The 16,155-nt window shown below is 48.0% G+C and overlaps 1 protein-coding gene across 1 annotated transcript in view; it reads left to right on the top strand.

Annotated features, from left to right (window-relative positions):
- Positions 1-126: 126 nt before the first annotated feature.
- The window catches only part of FADS2 (fatty acid desaturase 2), an 18,658-nt gene continuing 2,629 nt past the window's right edge, over positions 127-16,155 (top strand). Inside the window, exons 1-11 of the mRNA XM_009886237.1 lie at positions 127-213; positions 255-516; positions 6,410-6,520; positions 7,941-8,138; positions 8,579-8,680; positions 9,434-9,559; positions 11,803-11,863; positions 12,349-12,425; positions 12,633-12,730; positions 13,968-14,064; positions 15,942-16,021. Coding sequence (XP_009884539.1) covers positions 319-516; positions 6,410-6,520; positions 7,941-8,138; positions 8,579-8,680; positions 9,434-9,559; positions 11,803-11,863; positions 12,349-12,425; positions 12,633-12,730; positions 13,968-14,064; positions 15,942-16,021 — 1,148 coding nt within the window. The 5' untranslated portion in view covers positions 127-213; positions 255-318. The remainder of the gene's footprint in view (positions 214-254; positions 517-6,409; positions 6,521-7,940; positions 8,139-8,578; positions 8,681-9,433; positions 9,560-11,802; positions 11,864-12,348; positions 12,426-12,632; positions 12,731-13,967; positions 14,065-15,941; positions 16,022-16,155) is intronic.

Below are 16,155 nucleotides of genomic sequence, written 5' to 3'. Positions count from 1 at the left end.
GGATGCGGGGGGGTGGAAGGGGCCGAGCTTCCCACAAACCAGGGCTATGTGCGAGGAGAAAGTGCATCAGTACGGGGAAAACCAGCCTAGGGGGCACTTCCGAGCAAGGGAGGGAGCGGAGGGATTGCGAGGGCAGACAAAGAGAAGGGAGGACATGAGCGAAGGGAAAAGGGAGAGGAGAGGGGATCAGCTGAGTTAAATCCCGCAAGAAAAGCTTTTCCCCTCCGGCACATCCCTAAGAAGCGAAGGGACAGGCTCCCCCCCCCTCCCCGTCACCCCTCCGCCTGTGGGCGAGAAGACAAAGCAGCGAGTGGCCCCATGGGGAAAGGGGGCGAGCAAGGAGGGGAGCCGGAGGAGCAAATCCGGTTCTACACCTGGGAGGAGATCCAGAAGCACAACCTGAGGACGGACAAGTGGCTGGTGATCGAGCGCAAGGTGTACAATGTCACCAAGTGGGCAAACAGACACCCGGGGGGTCAACGAGTGATCAGCCACTACGCCGGCGAAGATGCCACGGTAAGGACCCACACACGGACACCCACGCGGCTGTCACCCACCTCTCACCGGCGACCTCAGACAGGTCCCCTGCCTTCCCGGTGCTGGCTGAGAAGTGAGACAGCTCTTGTACAGCTCTTTCCCCACCCCCCTATATCTGCTCTCCTTCCCCTGCTTTTAGGAGCAGGAAAAAAGGTTGATCCAAAGTATGAGACCCCACCTGGAGTACTGCGTCCAGCTCTGGAGACCCCAACATAGGAAAGACGTGGACCTGTTGGAGCAGGGCCAGAGGAGGCCCCGGAGATGCTGGGAGGGCTGGAGCCCCTCTGCTGGGAGGACAGGCTGGGAGAGTTGGGGGGGTTCAGCCTGGAGAAGAGAAGGCTCCGGGGAGACCTTAGAGCCTCTTCCAGTCCCTAAAGGGGCTCCAGGAGAGCTGGGGAGGGACTCTTTACAAGGGCATGGAGTGATGGGATGAGGGGGAATGGGTTCAAACTGGAAGAGGGGAGCTTTAGCTGAGATATCAGGAAGAAATTTTTCCCTGTGAGGGTGGTGAGCCCCTGGCGCAGGTTGCCCCGAGAAGCTGTGGCTGCCCCATCCCTGGAGGTGTTCAAGGCCAGGTTGGACAGGGCTTGGAGCAACCTGGGCTGGTGGGAGGTGTCTCTGCCCAGGGCAGGGGGGGTGGAACTTGATGATCTTCAAGGTCCCTTCCAACCTAAACCATTCTATGATTCTATGAAATGGACGCAACTCCTTGGCAATCAACTCCGTTGAGCCGTGGCAATTAGCAGCCTCTGGCAAATTGGTTGGTAGAGATTGCCAGGCTCCACTTAAGTCCTGTTTTGTCTTTGTCTCTTGTTTGGGAGGGGGGCAGGAGCTCTGAATTCACGAGCAACGTGTCCCAAGTCTTCCCCTCTCCAGTTCGTGGTTTGTGACATGCAGTCACAGCGGCCGAGCACAAGAAAGGGTTAACGAGGGGCCAGTCTGTGCTTCAAAGTACCTTCTGTGAGGACGGTGAGCTTGAGGCTTTAAAACAAGGAGCTTTTTAGCTTTTTTTTTTTTCCCGGGAGAGAATTCTCTAGGGAATTTAGTTACAGGTTTCTACAGAAAAAAAAAAACAAGAAAAAAGAAAACCATTTGCTGCTGCTACAGCTGCTCCTGCACTTCATAGCTGGGTTCAGCTACCTCTCATGTTTCAGCAACTTAAAAACAATCAAACAAAAACAACCCCAAAAAACCCCAAACCAAAAATACCAACCAAACAAAAACCTTGAAAAAGGAACAAATTGCCTAGGAGATTGTTGTCTGCAGTTTCCCGCCCCCCGAAGCCACCTTCTTCAGAAGTGCATCCAGAGAGCATGTTCTCTCCCCAGGGCATTAGCCCATAGTTTATAAAATTTAAACTGCCTCAGAGCTTTTCCCGAATACCTGGAATCCAAATACGTGGAATCCGTGCCAGGTGAGCTGCAGGAGAGACCAAGCTGTAATATTAACTGTTCGTCTCCCACGGCTCTCAACACCTTAGCGAGGAGGGAGGGAGGTTCCGTGTGTGGCAGAATTAATTGGCAAGGCTCGCTAACGCTTTCCTTTCCCTCAGCCTCCCTTTGCCTGTGGTCTGTGGTTATTTTCCATTCTTTTCCTTGAAGCACTGAGATGCGTTTTGGCCTTCCTGTCCCCTCCCAGTAAATCCTCTGAATGAACAGCTTTCTCCCTCGAAAAGATGGGTCAGGTTTTACTTTCAGCTGCTTAAAGCAGGCTTGTTGAATCCCGAGGATTTTTCACTCCTATCCCCAAGAATTTAACTCCACGATCTCCACTAGGAACCAAAAAGCATCTGCTATTGCGTTTGTCTCGAATCCTTACGATGGAGACTGAAACACAGGTTTGTGATCCTGCTACTGCTGGTCCTCCATCCACCTCCCCAGCGTACGCGGGGAAGAAGGCATGGTCTTAAGAACGCTTTGAAATTGTTCATCATCACTCTGAGCACTAAATCAGAATTAGCAGCTGGTTTCCAGCTTCCCTGCAGTGAGTAACAGCTTGCTGCCAAAAAATCTCTCTCTCATTCAGGGCGAGAAAGCCGTGGCCTTGACCCTGTCAAGGCTTAGCTAACAACTTTCATTCTGTGTTGCAAGATACCGCAACTGGAAGAGTTTAGGAGGAGGAAGAGACAATGATAAAAATTCAGTTTAAAGTGTTTGCATTCCTAGTTTGTGCATGGCTTCTGTCTTTCTCGGGTTCTCCTTAGCACTGCGTGTAGTTAGGACCTCCAGCCCAGCAAACATGCACCAAAGGAACCTCAGCATCTTGTCCCTTTACCTTGAACCAATCCTCTAGAGGAAAACGTGTATCCATCCACCACAAGCTGCCCACTGACACATTCACCGAACTCCACATCTATGCCGGGCTGCTGTAAAGATACCCTGCTTGGTGTTGGGTGGGCTAATTCATCTCAGGATGCCCACAAGACGGCTGAGAAGCTTCCACAGCTGCTGTTATGTTCGGCACACTCAGCTCATGCCAGTCAGGTTAGGAGTGCCCAGGATAGCTTACGCATCAGCTTCCCCTCCAGATACTAACAACACTGAGCATTCATTCATTTTAGGCCATATTTTAACATGCTGAGACAGCATCCTCATCTGGGACAACCTGTTCTGGTATCACATCGTGCACAGTTGCCTTCAGAAAATGAGCCTTGCACTCGCTCTGTTTCAGAGATGTTCAAGGATGTGAAAGAACATCCTTGTACTGACTGCACTAAGCACACCAAATGTTCAGGTACAGTCCATACCTCAATAATACAAAGCCTTTTTTCCACCAAAAGCAGCTGCAATAATTCCCACTCGCCCACTTTCCGTAGGACACTTCAGCTTATTTGGCCAGTAGACCACAAAGTTGGGAGGTCAGGTGCAAACATCACATGGCGCTTCCCAGAGACTGTCTTCTGCCTCTTGCTTTTCATCCCCTGTAGTACGAAACTGAAGACAATTCCAAAATTCAGGCAGATTCTCACATTCGGGACCTATTAGTAAAGGAGATGCATGAGATATAGCTAATAAAAAAGCAATGCTTCCGTCACTGTAGCTTTCTGTCTGACGATGGTAAGAGTATTCAGGAGATGTTATTCTCTCTTCTGCTTGGGGGTTATACTGAAAAACCCCGTTCTCTACATACACTGATGATGTATAGGTGTAATACTTCTCAGCGAAGGTAAAACATTCCTACTGCCAGCATTTCCTTCACGGCATAGGCTTGCGATAGCTCTGAAGTGGCGGATAGGTAGTGTGGTTTTGAGTGACAGCTCTGTTTTGACGTGCACGATTGCATTTCTGACTGGTTCCAACCTTTCCTTTTCATCCCACCCAGAAAGAAGTGAGGCTACGGAGTTCAGAGGCAGAGGAGAACTCCCCCGGGAAGAGTCCTGACAGAGCATTTATAAGCATGTTTAGAGGACAGACAGGCTACTGGCGGGCAAAGCCCCAGGTAGACAAAAATACCTTCTAGGTGGTCAGGCAGAAGCTGCTGGTCTGGGTCACTCCCCAATTAACACACCACAAAGCAGCGAGATCTCCAGCACGGTGATCAGGCGGTACCCGGTCAGACCTGCAAAAACTTTTTTTTCCGCCATCAATTTAAATAACATTGAGTCAACATTCTTTAACGCTTCCTATGAGTTCACCCTCTCCCTCTTTCTCCTTCTTCCCCCAAATTACAAAACCTTGTGGCAGGCACAGCGATTCACTTCCCCACTTGTTCTGCTCTTCCCTCCGCTTCCACATCATCTAAAAATTTTACCAGGGAAGGAAACCAGCAACCGGACCCGACATTTTGGTGACGCGTTCCTGGGTCCAAGAGTGGAAAAACGCTACAGTAACTGGAGCACTGGTAAAAAAGGGCTTAAGGCTACCAGTTCTGCTACAGCCCTCCACTGTAACCTTGGGCAAGTCGGTCCTTTAGTGCCTCCCTCCCTGTCTGTAGGAGGGACAGGACTGTATTTTTTAACCTCAGATGGGCTGTGGGGGTAACACCAGAGAGGGCGAAGTGTTCAGAAGTTACGGTAAAGCAAATCAAATTCCTCAAAGTAGAGAAGGAACCCGATGATTCAGGAAAAGTACTTCTTTGCATGGGGAACTCCAAACCGTCTGCAGCCCAGGGCAGCTTTGCTCTAGAGTTTTACCTTCATTTTGGCACCAATAAAGTAAGACCGGTGGCTACCCTGATGTGCAGTCAAAAAGCACTGGTCTCACACCCGCTGGGACAAGTTTAGCCAGTGATGCAGTCTTCGTGAGCGGACCTGGACAAATTGATCCGAACTTCCCCCCGTGGTAGCAAGGGATCACTTTGTCTCTGAAATTGGTTACAAAAGGGGATAGTTTGGGCACCTCGACGCTGGCATGAGACCCGAGCTGAGAGGAACTGGGAAATTGTGGTGCTTTACAAAAGTTCACTTCAGTTTCGTTTATGGCGTTTCGGTTTGCCCGGCCCATTGAACTGACCCTTTTTCTCCCCCCATCCTTACTTCTTCCCCCATAGCCTCTGGCATTTTATGGCTTCTATAATCTTTAAATCACTCTGCAGAGTTTTATTTCTCTCCCGCACCTGTAGCTAGCTCTTCTCTCCCCCTCCCACCAACGCTGCATCTCTCACTTCTCGTATATAATTTCTGTAACTTCGAGTTGAATGCCTTAGAGCATCTTCCACTCTCCCTCCTTCTGCGTTGCCCCCAGCAAAACTTCTGCGGTCAGAGCATCGTTTTGAAGCTCAATCCAAAGTCTTGGAATCAGGTGAAAGTTTCTATCGATTTCGGTGGACTTTGGGACCAAAGTTGTTGGCCAGTATTTTCGAACACGGGAACTAGACTTCTGATGGAGGTCAGCTCCCAGGAGGGTCAGCTGGACACAGTGACCACTTTCCAGCCTGCCCTTTCTGTTTAGAGCCAGAAGTGAGATTTTACTTGGTGCCTACTATTGTTAGGCAACGGGACAAAGGTGGAAAGGCTGAAGCGTGGTATTCCTGACTTCTATTTTTGACCTTTTTTCCTGTACCTGTCTTAGCGCTTCATGGAACTACGTCGTTACAGCTTTCTTAGGTGGATTTCTAGAGTTAACTCCGGTTCTGTGCAGGGAGAAAAGGGCAAGGACAGAGGAAGGGTTTCTCATCTTGGTCACCTTTCTGACCCTGCCACTGTCTTTGGGGTTAAAATTCAAGCCATGCCATGTGAAAGGAAGGGTGTGCAAGACCTCACTCCTAGCAGCAGAGGCATCAGATATGTGCTCCCATCAGGCATCTGTAGGACATAGGTAGACAAAAACATGTGGAAGGGAGTACAGAAAAAGAAGAGCCAGGCGAATTCATGCATGCCAGGATCAAAAAAGACTCTACGAACAAGGCATTGTCCTTCCATATTAGAAGAAGTCTTGAAAATATGTGAGAAAGCTGTCCCCAGCTGGCCAAAACATCCAGTAATAATTTTTGTATCTGCAGTCATGTCCAGGTTCAGTCACCACAGTCACCCCCTCTCTTGAATTGCCTCCAGGCAGCAGACTTTCAAAGGATATTTATATCCTGGTGGGGATTTGCACAAATTCCTCTCTGCCTACCTTCTAAGCGAATTAACAGGATTTAGGTATTTAGTTGCTTAGAAAAAAAAATTTCTTGAGGTGCCTTTCACCATATGTCTAGATAGCATCCCAGATCTCACTGTTCGTTTCCTACTAGATGCGCAAATTCATCAGCCTCCGGTAGAAGTATTGCTCTGAACAGTGATCACAGAGGTGGAAGTCAGTCTCGTACCCCTCTTTCACAGTAACGGGGGGGGGGGGACAACTGCAGAGAAGGACAGTGCTGGAGATGGACAGGAATGACACAATGAGTAGAAAGCAACAACTTACTCCTGAATCTCATATTTCCACTCCAGGATGCATTCCAGGCCTTCCATATCAATCCCACCTTGGTGCAAAAGTTTCTCAAGCCATTACTTATTGGAGAGCTCGCTCCAGGGGAACCCAGCCAGGACCGAGATAAAAACGTGAGTATTTGTTTCTGAGCTGAGGGGTTTATGACGGGTACGTTCCACCCGTTCTTTCCTCTCGGGATGTCCTCCAGGTTAGAGGCGGGCAGATTAGAAAGGTCTCTTCACTACAGGCAGCTCCAGAGAGGGAGAATACTCAGTCTCTGACCACCTCCATACAGCCATGTGCACATACCAGTATAGAACAAAATGCATGTTGGAGGGAGGTGACACGTTCAGACTGGCCGTACGAGCCTTTCCTTTCCCACAGAGCCACCGACAGCTCTAACTATGGTAACCACATCCCATTTCTAGCAGCCCATCCCAGGTGCCCAGGCTGGACTGATCCCACCCTGAAGGGAAATGGGAACTGGGACCATGCGGACTGGGAAATGTGTACCAGCTCTTGTGACTGCTGTGCCTTCTCCTACTTCTTCTCCGGTGACCAGGCTCTCAAACACATGTCACTGCTTGCCTGTTCTGGGGGAAGGAGAGGAGAAGGCAAAGAAGTCCAAAAAGACTTCCAAACAAGTTGCTCACCACCTCAACAAGACTTGAATCTCTTTCACTGTTTGCTCCACAGCACCCTTTGACAGATCAATTCCCGGGGAAATACCTCTTTGAGACCCAAACTGGCTCATCCCGCTGAACCCCGGTACTGGCAAAGCTCTGGAGAGCAGCCACGTTTGTGGCATGAGCAGTAGGCACCTACGGGTGAGGTGAACCAGTAGGCCCATTCGGGGGGCTGTTTTTAAGGCACAGCAACCCAGCAAGTACCTTTTCCACCCACTCGGCATCCTCAGGGCAGCTCTGTATCCCTCCCAGACGGTCCGTTCATCCATTATTCAGGCACAGTGCACGGCGTGACTGGCTCTTGCCACGAAACTCAATCCTGTCCCCTTGTTTGTGACTGGCCATGATTATGATAGATCTGTATCACTCACAATAGAAGAGACGATGCTAACCCGCATTAACCCGGTGATGCTCTTCATGAATGATTGCACGGTAGCTGACCCACATATTAAATAGGCGACAGGTGCTCGGATATTGGGTGCTCATCATCAGAGCTCTGGAATTATGCATAAGGAGTAGGACTGAACGCTCTCCTTCTCCACCTGCCTCTTTAATGCTTGTAAAGCTCATTCAGACGAGAGTCATCAGCTGATGGAACTCTCAACGGAGCGTGGTTCCCAGCAGCAGGCTTGAATTACTCTCCTCGCTCAAGGTACAAAAGGTCAGGACGTGGGCTCAGACCAGCCAGGATGTTTATTCATAGGAAAGTACTATGAAAAGCTAAAGTGCAGTGCAAACACGGAGGCAGGTCCTTCCTTACTTCTGGAGGAGCCAACCAATGCAAGAAAGAGCCGAGGTCCTTAGTATGGAACTTGGTTTTCCTTCCTCGGGCACATTCAGACAGTCTTGTGTGTCTGTTTTGCAGTCCCAGCTGGTGGAGGATTTCCGGACCCTGAGGAAGACAGCAGAGGACATGAACTTGTTCAGAGCAGATCCTTTGTTCTTCTGTCTTTACTTGGGCCATATAATTGCAATGGAAGTTTTGGCTTGGTTAATGGTTTCATACTTCGGTACTGGCTGGATCACAACTCTCATCCTCGCCTGCATCCTTACAACTTCCCAGGTGAGAGGTAGTAGGCACAGAGCGCAATGGCTACACAAATCACTCAGGGGAAGGCCAGTGTGCACTGAACTTCTATTAGATTAATTACCAGTGCAAAACATTCACACCGGTGAAAAATATTCACGACATACCTGCCACTTCTGGCCACCCCTACCCACAGCCGATTGCAGCTCACACATTTTTCTCACCTCTTTGGCCTTTCCTTCCACATGTTGGTGGATTCGGTAGTGTTAGGTTTATGATTGGACTTGATGACCTTAAGGGTCTTTTCCAACCTGAATGATTCTACCATTCTATGTTCCCCTCCAGAACGAAAACAGAGATCATCTCACTTCAATTAATTCCCTCACACTCACAACTTGCCTTCAATCTCCATTTCCTTTTGTGCTTAACTCTAATTTCAAGACGCTTCCTAACTACTCGATTTCCCTTCATCCCAGGCCCAGGCAGGGTGGCTGCAACATGATTTTGGACACCTCTCTGTCTTTAAGAAGTCTTTCTGGAACCACATCGTCCACAAGTTTGTCATTGGACACCTGAAGGTAAAGGACATTATGGACTCAGGGCACTGTGGAAACAACTAAAGTCACTTTGACCACGTCAAAGTAGGAAAATGCAGCTCTATGCCTTTCCACAGTGAGGAGACACACAGAGGAGAAATTAGTGACCATTGCACATGGAGCTGTTGTGCAGAAGAGATAAGAGAGCGCACCCATAGCTGTTAGAGAACACGGTAGTTCCACAAGCTTTAAGTGGAACTGCGCCAATTTAGAGCAGCTGAGGACAAAGCTTATTAAGTTGCATAAAGCCCTATTTTAACATCATATTTTTGCCATGCCCTCCACCTCCTTCGCACACTAGGTATAGTATTTTTCAAGTGTCCCATCCTGCTACATCCCATCCATTCAAGATGCCTTCAGAACTTCTATCCTGGGCAAGGTCCAGTGCAGACCGGGCATTTCAGCATCCACCCATAGTAGGAACTTATAGGGGGTGGGACGCAGCTTTGCCCATTCTCCCAAACCCACTTTGTCTTGTCTGGTTCCTCACAGGCATGGGCAACAGAGGGAAACCAGTATAAATAATCAGTAAGGCAGCAAGGAGGTTTAGTGGTGGACTTGGTAGCATCAGGTTAGTTTAATGGTTGGACTTGATGATCTTATTGCTATTTCAAAAGCAAACAATAGTTTGGCCATAATCAGAGTTGCAGTGTTTTAGTTTATGTAAATGAATGGGTAATCCTACCATTAGAGCAGTTTCCCATGGATGAACTCCTTGTTCTTGTATCTGCCCAGGGTGCCTCTGCAAACTGGTGGAACCATCGTCACTTCCAACACCACGCCAAACCCAACATATTCAAGAAGGACCCAGATGTGAACATGCTGCATATTTTTGTCCTTGGAGATACACAGCCTGTTGAGGTAAGGCAAAGTGGCTAAAACATGGAAAACCATTGTCCTAAAGGGCTTCAGCAAGAACACTTGTGCAGTACCAGGAGTTGGCTAGCGTTGGTAGGTAATGACTCACACAGTCGAGACTCCCAGGAATGCTAAAAAAGGAAATGCCTCATCCAGGGATTTCATCCTTCTGTGTTCTCTGAGAGGAGTTTGGCTCTCACACCCTCACAAACCTTGGGTTGAAGAGCCAGGCTGACTGTATAATTCCCGATCCATTTCCTATATTGACCACAGGAAAAAGTGTTTTGGGACAGCTTGGGAAAAGCAATGAAGATGGGACTGGAAAGAAAGTAGAAAGCTGTTAAAGACAACTTCATCCTGATGGCTTGAAACATCAACATGAGGGAACGATATGGTGTTCCGCAATAGTTAATCAAGAACATTTCAGAACTGGCCTTCCATTTCCACAGAAAATATCTTCCAATATTAGTCAGCCCAGCTGTGCTCCAGACAACCTGGACAAGGTCCTCTCCACTGGAGCCTTTGCCATGCAGTTTGAGGGGGTGTTGCTTGCACGAGCAATACTTTCTTACATTAACTATGTACTGTCACGCTGCACCTGACAAAAGAGGCAATGCTAAGGGATTTTAATTCAATCATCTGTCCTTCTAGAGCCAAAATATTTACCGTCTATTGTATAAAAACCTACGCAAAGAACATAAACCATGTACCATCCTTGGTCTGTTTTACAATGGAACATGTGAGAGGCAGAAGGGCAAAAACAAAGAAAGAAAAGTCTGCAGCAGGTACAACACAGGGGAATACAACATTAAAAAGTTAATGGTTTCTCAGCCAACTTTTATACTACTGAGAAAGTCACTCCAGACAGGGGTGTGTGTAGGGGACACATGTACTGGCATATGGACATGTATAGAGAATGTCTTGCACACACAGAATTTTGTGAGAGGCAGAAGGGCTCTTATATATGACTAAAACGAAAGCCTTCTCCTGGGATATAAAAAAGCCGTTATCTAGAAGATGGAGATCAGTATCACGCTCTTAAATCTGTGGGTAGAACCCATTGGAAAATCTAATGCCTGATAATGGGGTTTAAAAGCAGACCGTGGTTCTACCACTTAAAGGAAAAACTAAGAATGTAAACATTTATGACAACAGGGAAAACTGGATCTCCCTCCTACAAAATATCCAAAATGTTAGGCCAGCATCAGCCTATCCCAGTGCTCTTTCAGACTTACATATAATCCTTTTCCAGATGATGATAAGCACACAACCTTTCAGAGCTCAGACCAGAGTGAATGATGTGGCTGATTTATTGTTGCTACAAGACTTACCTTCATTGGGAAGTTGCTATGCCAGAAGCAAAAATGGGAAGGTCACAGCACTCCAGATTCTCCGTGCATTAGCTCCTTGTGTGAACCCTACTGGGGCTTAGAAAAGACACTTCTGTATAGCTCTCGGTATTTCATGCTGGAGATGAGGTTAGGAGACCAGGTTCTTTTCACTGAAAAGAAATGGGCACCTGCAAAAATGCAACAACCCAAGGTCCAAATCTGTGTTTGGAGAAACTTCTTTGCGTCTGCTCTCTGTAGGTGGACCATAGTAATACAGGAATCAGTGCAGAATAGCTCTCAGTGACAACATCTTATTTCCCATCACTTACGTGTCAAACTAGTGACACAACATTACAGATTTAAGCACACCTGCGGGACAGCTAAGGACCACACTAGTTTTCCCACAGTTGGTAAAGTAAGCTTTTACAAGACCTGGCTAATGGCAGGAGTTCTTGCGGGCTGACGTCTGCAGAAGTCAAAAAGGATCAATGGTTGGGACACTTTGCGTGGAGGACTACCCAAGGATCGTTGTCTTGCACTGGCATCCCGTGTAGTGACTTACCAAAGGTCAGACTTTATGCCTATCACGTTTCCCTTGGTAAAGATGGAGATTATAACGGCTCTGAGCACGGCTACAGGCATGGTAGGAGGTGGAGAAATGTATTAAAATGCCATCAGGCTCTCAAGAAAAAGACATTACCTGAAAATCAAGCCAGAAGATTTTAAAAAGGAATTTATACCTAACACAATTGTGAAGTCAAGACATTTAACCATACCAAAACACTTTTAACCTTTACTGGTGTAGGAATTTAGACAAAACTCCCCAGTTAATTAATAAAGACGTATTGTAGAGAATCTTCTATTACATGTAAGTGTCATAATCCAAGCCTGAGCTTTCTCCTCTGTGTCCTGCAGTATGGCAAGAAGAAGCTGAAGTACCTGCCTTACAACCACCAGCACGAGTACTTCTTCCTCAGTGAGTATCTGCCCCACACTCTTCCTTTTTCCCCAAATGCCAGTTGACCATTCCAGCCCCTACGGTGTTAGCAGAGCAGCTCCTTAAGTCCCAGCTCATCCATCCCTTCTTCAGGACCACCATCCCCTGTGAAGGTCCCAAAATCGGTTCAGTGTATTCTCAATGATATCCAATCTTGAACATGGCCAGCGGGGTCCTGTAAAGCAAGGCAAACAACCGAGACTGGGAAATAATCCCTGCGTGAGAGGCTCCATGGAAAAAATGCATGTTGCCGGTCAGCGCTCTTTGATAAGTCAAGTGGATGGGTGTGAAGCAGAGCCTCCTTTCTTCACAGAAAGGCAACCACACCCCATCACCAGTACCTCACCTCTCTCACCAGCGCTCGGCACACCTTCCCTAGAACCAGCCCTAAACCGCTGTCTCGCTCTCCTGTCATGCGCCTTTCCACCCCTCTGACAGCCAAAACATCTCCCTTTGCTTTGCAGTCTTCCCGCCTCTGCTCATCCCTGTGTATTTCCAAATCCAAATCATCTCGACCATGATCAGGCGCAGGTTCTGGGCGGTGAGTGACACATTCCCTCCGTCTTTATGGGGTCCGGCTGGCTTGTAAGGAATCATGCTTGAGTAGGGAGGGAGACCGGTCACCTCTGCCAGAGAGCGGGTGGGCAGGGATCGCTGGATTAGTTACCCGGCACCCCTGACATTACCAGCAAGAACATGTTATAGGAGATAGGCAAAGTGATGCCTCATGTCTTCTCTCTTCCCCTAGGACCTAGCCTGGGCCATCAGCTACTACATGCGCTACTTCATCACATACATCCCATTCTATGGCGTGCTGGGATCCCTGTCTCTCCTCACTTTTGTCAGGTAGGAGATAAAGGGCATCCCCGTTGCTCTCCCCTCCCTCCAGGGCCAGACGAACCAAGTCTCAGCTCTGCTGTGCCCCACAGACCTTCCCAATTTAGTTTCTCTGCAGTTATAGACCTCATCACGTGTTATCTTGGGTGTTCTCGCTGCTTCACTTTCCTCTTATCATCTTCCCATTCTACCTCCCCGCAGCAGAGCTGGTTCTGGTCCTCAACATCTTCCCCTGCCCCTGTGATGGTCCAGCCAGGATTCTCCGTCCTTTCCTCATTCCCTGTTCTCACGTGTTGCCCATTCCCAACACATTTATGCATTTTTTCCACTTTGGTCAAGGCTGGACCCTTCCAGAGTGCCTCAGGCCACCCTCTTCCCAGATTACTGGGAAGGTAATTCATGAGCACTGCACACGCTTCCCAGTAAGTGAACAGCTCATCACATCTCCCAGTGTGGAAGACTGCGTGGCCTGAACACTGGCTAATGCCAGAGGATGGCATAGTCCCACAGTCAGCATTAGTTTTAAGAAAACATTTCATTACGGTGAAAAACATTTTCCAAAAAAAAATAATTCATTTTTTAAGTAAAAAGAAAAGGCAACAGATGTACAAAACCCTTCACAATATTAGAACTTTTGCCTCCACAAAATTTAATGCCACTGTTCGTGACTTCAGTTTTCGTAGTTCCAAAACAATTTGGATTAAGGAAAAAAAGGACATTCAAAAGACATACATTTGTGTAAGCACCGAGCCAACCTTTTCGGTCTGAAATCAAGCTGAAAAACTTATGACACCCGACCCATTACTTCCAAAACTTCTGTATTTTGATTGTACTAAAAGTGGAAAAAGAAAGGCAAAACTGCAAATTCCGATCATCTGCTCGTTCCGAAAACAAGCCCAAAGATGAGAACAAGGATGCTTCTGGGCGGCCACCTTAACACACATCTAAGTCTCATTATAGAGAAAATACTTTGGGTAAATAAAGAGAAGAAAGTGCATTTCTGTAGACTATTTTACAGGTGCTAAAAATGCAGTTATACGCCATAAGCGGTAAACAAACCGCTCCGAAGCGACACGCAGCCCAGGGCAGAGATGAGGCTTAGGGTAAAGGTACCGAGAGGGCAAAGGGAAGCTGGGAGCCCCAGAAGAAGACTTCCTCACAGGTGGTGTCTCCTGCTGCTCCCTATAAACTCCACTCGATTTACCCGATGCCAATTGTCTTGCTTTCTGCCTGTTTGCTTTTGAAGGTTTCTGGAGAGTCACTGGTTTGTGTGGGTCACCCAGATGAATCACATTCCAATGGAAATTGATCGGGAGAAGCACAGAGACTGGCTTAGCTCTCAGGTAACCGGGAAGGGAAAGAATACCCCTGACTCACCCCCAAATGGATTAGAAATTTACTCAAAGAGCAGATGGGTTACCACTATCCCCAGGTACTGGTATATGATCTCTGTCCATGACCCCTCCCATAAAGATGTTCTCCCCAGAGCCAGTAACGCCGAGTTATAGAATCATAGAATGGTTTAGGTTGGAAGGGACCTTGAAGATCGGCTGTTCCAAGCCCCCTGCCATGGGCAGGGACACCTCCCACCAGCCCAGGTTGCTCCAAGCCCCGTCCAACCTGGCCTTGAACACCTCCAGGGATGGGGCAGCCACAGCTTCTTGGGGCAACCTGCCCCAGGGGATCACCGCCCTCACAGGCAACAATTTCTTCCTGATATCTCATCTAAATCTCCCCTCTTCCAGTTTGAACCCATTCCCCCTCATCCTATCACCACATGCCCTTGTACAAAGGCAAGTCAAGACATGGGAAGCCAAACTTCTGTAACTAATTTGTCAATCAAAAGGTTCCTCCAGGTCTGAGGCAGTATGAGGTGCAAGAAGCGTGATTTGGCTTTCCTGTGTGGTGGGTGTTGGCATATACATATGAGAAAAAGAAGAGCCCCAATGAAAATCAAAGCTGAAGGGAGAGCTTAATATATTTCTAAAGCTTGTATTTCAGCAATAAGGACTGAAATGAAAAACAGCTGCTTTTGACACCTTTTTAATGCCTGGTCAAATAAATCCACACTGCTGAAAGGGCACCTTTTATTTGCAGTGGTCCAAGTCCTATTTCAGACCTAGAGGATAATGAGATCCACTTTGGCACTGGCCATATGAATTTGGTATAACTGAGCCAAGAGAAGAAACCATCCCATGTGTTAATAAGTGTAATTAGTATTTGCAGTTGCTATTGGAGCCTTGAACGCGGTCTTTTAAAGTTTGAGAGTCAGTTTCTCTCCCCTGTGCTAAAAGCGCTAAAACATTAAAAATAAAGCGCGAAAAGCACTCCCGTGTGCTAAAAGCACTATTCCGGAATGCGTCTAAGCATGTGTTGTAAATGAAGCGTGTGAACGGATTCACTCCAGTCACGGGAGCGTTCAGATGTTCACCTTAAGCTTTTGCTTAAGCACTTTATGCAACTGGAATTTGTTGGCAGAGAGAGGTTTTGGGAGTGAGAGATTTGGGGAGGGGGATTATAAGAGAGAGACAGTGGGTGGGAGGGAGAGACAGTGACGATGTGGGTATGACGGGGAGAAAGAGGTAAGCCTCCTTGACACCGACATGGTTTTATGCTGTGTCTTGGGGGGGGGTGAGGAGAGTATATCTCCTATGGTTACCATGTAGAAATCACAGCTTAGCCAGTCCAGAGCGTAAGAGGATTTTAAGAAAGACTACCTCATTTTACAATCATTAATAGCAAGAGCAGCTAAGAAATATTTGCGGCGTATTCAGACCTTGCACTTAAGGCAAACTGGGCAATAACTAGGTGGGACGGGGAAAGCCGGATTTCTGCATCCATCCATTTTTCCTCCCCCCTTTTTCCACCTTGGTACTGGTGTCAACCATCCCACCTTCGGCGGGACAGGCTGAGCTTTAGGAGTCTACGCTTGCACTGATACGTGACTCGTCACCAAATGTCCACAAACTACCTCCTTATATTGTCCCCTTTACCACCGGTGAAAGCCGTGGAGACGCGGTCAGTGGCAGAGGAGTTGCCAGTAAGCCCTGAAGGGGGATTAAAGCTGCAACCAGGTCTCTGGGCACGGCCGTCTCCTGCACTGACAGCTCGGTGGGGCAGTGGGACACACACCGGTCCCTGCCACAGGCACAGACGAGCTTCCTTCTGATTTTAGGGTGAGACTTCACTAACCTTCACAGCTGCTTTCTTGCCGTCACAGGTGGCAGCCACTTGCAACATCGAGCAGTCCTTTTTCAACGACTGGTTCACCGGGCACCTGAATTTTCAAATCGAGCATCAGTGAGTATAAGGACCCAGAATCATTTGGCCATTACCAGGTTGGCACAACACTGGACCTCAGGGGAGGGAAAGTCTTCTAAAGGTGCAGGCGTGGGATGGGGCAGGATCTTTGGAGCATTACATACACCAAGGAA

This window comes from Charadrius vociferus, unplaced genomic scaffold, assembly GCF_000708025.1.
Source record: "Charadrius vociferus isolate BGI_N301 unplaced genomic scaffold, ASM70802v2 scaffold115, whole genome shotgun sequence".
Classification (NCBI taxonomy): domain Eukaryota; kingdom Metazoa; phylum Chordata; class Aves; order Charadriiformes; family Charadriidae; genus Charadrius; species Charadrius vociferus.
Note: the sequence above shows the minus strand (reverse complement) of the source record. Positions and strands in the feature narration are given on the sequence as shown.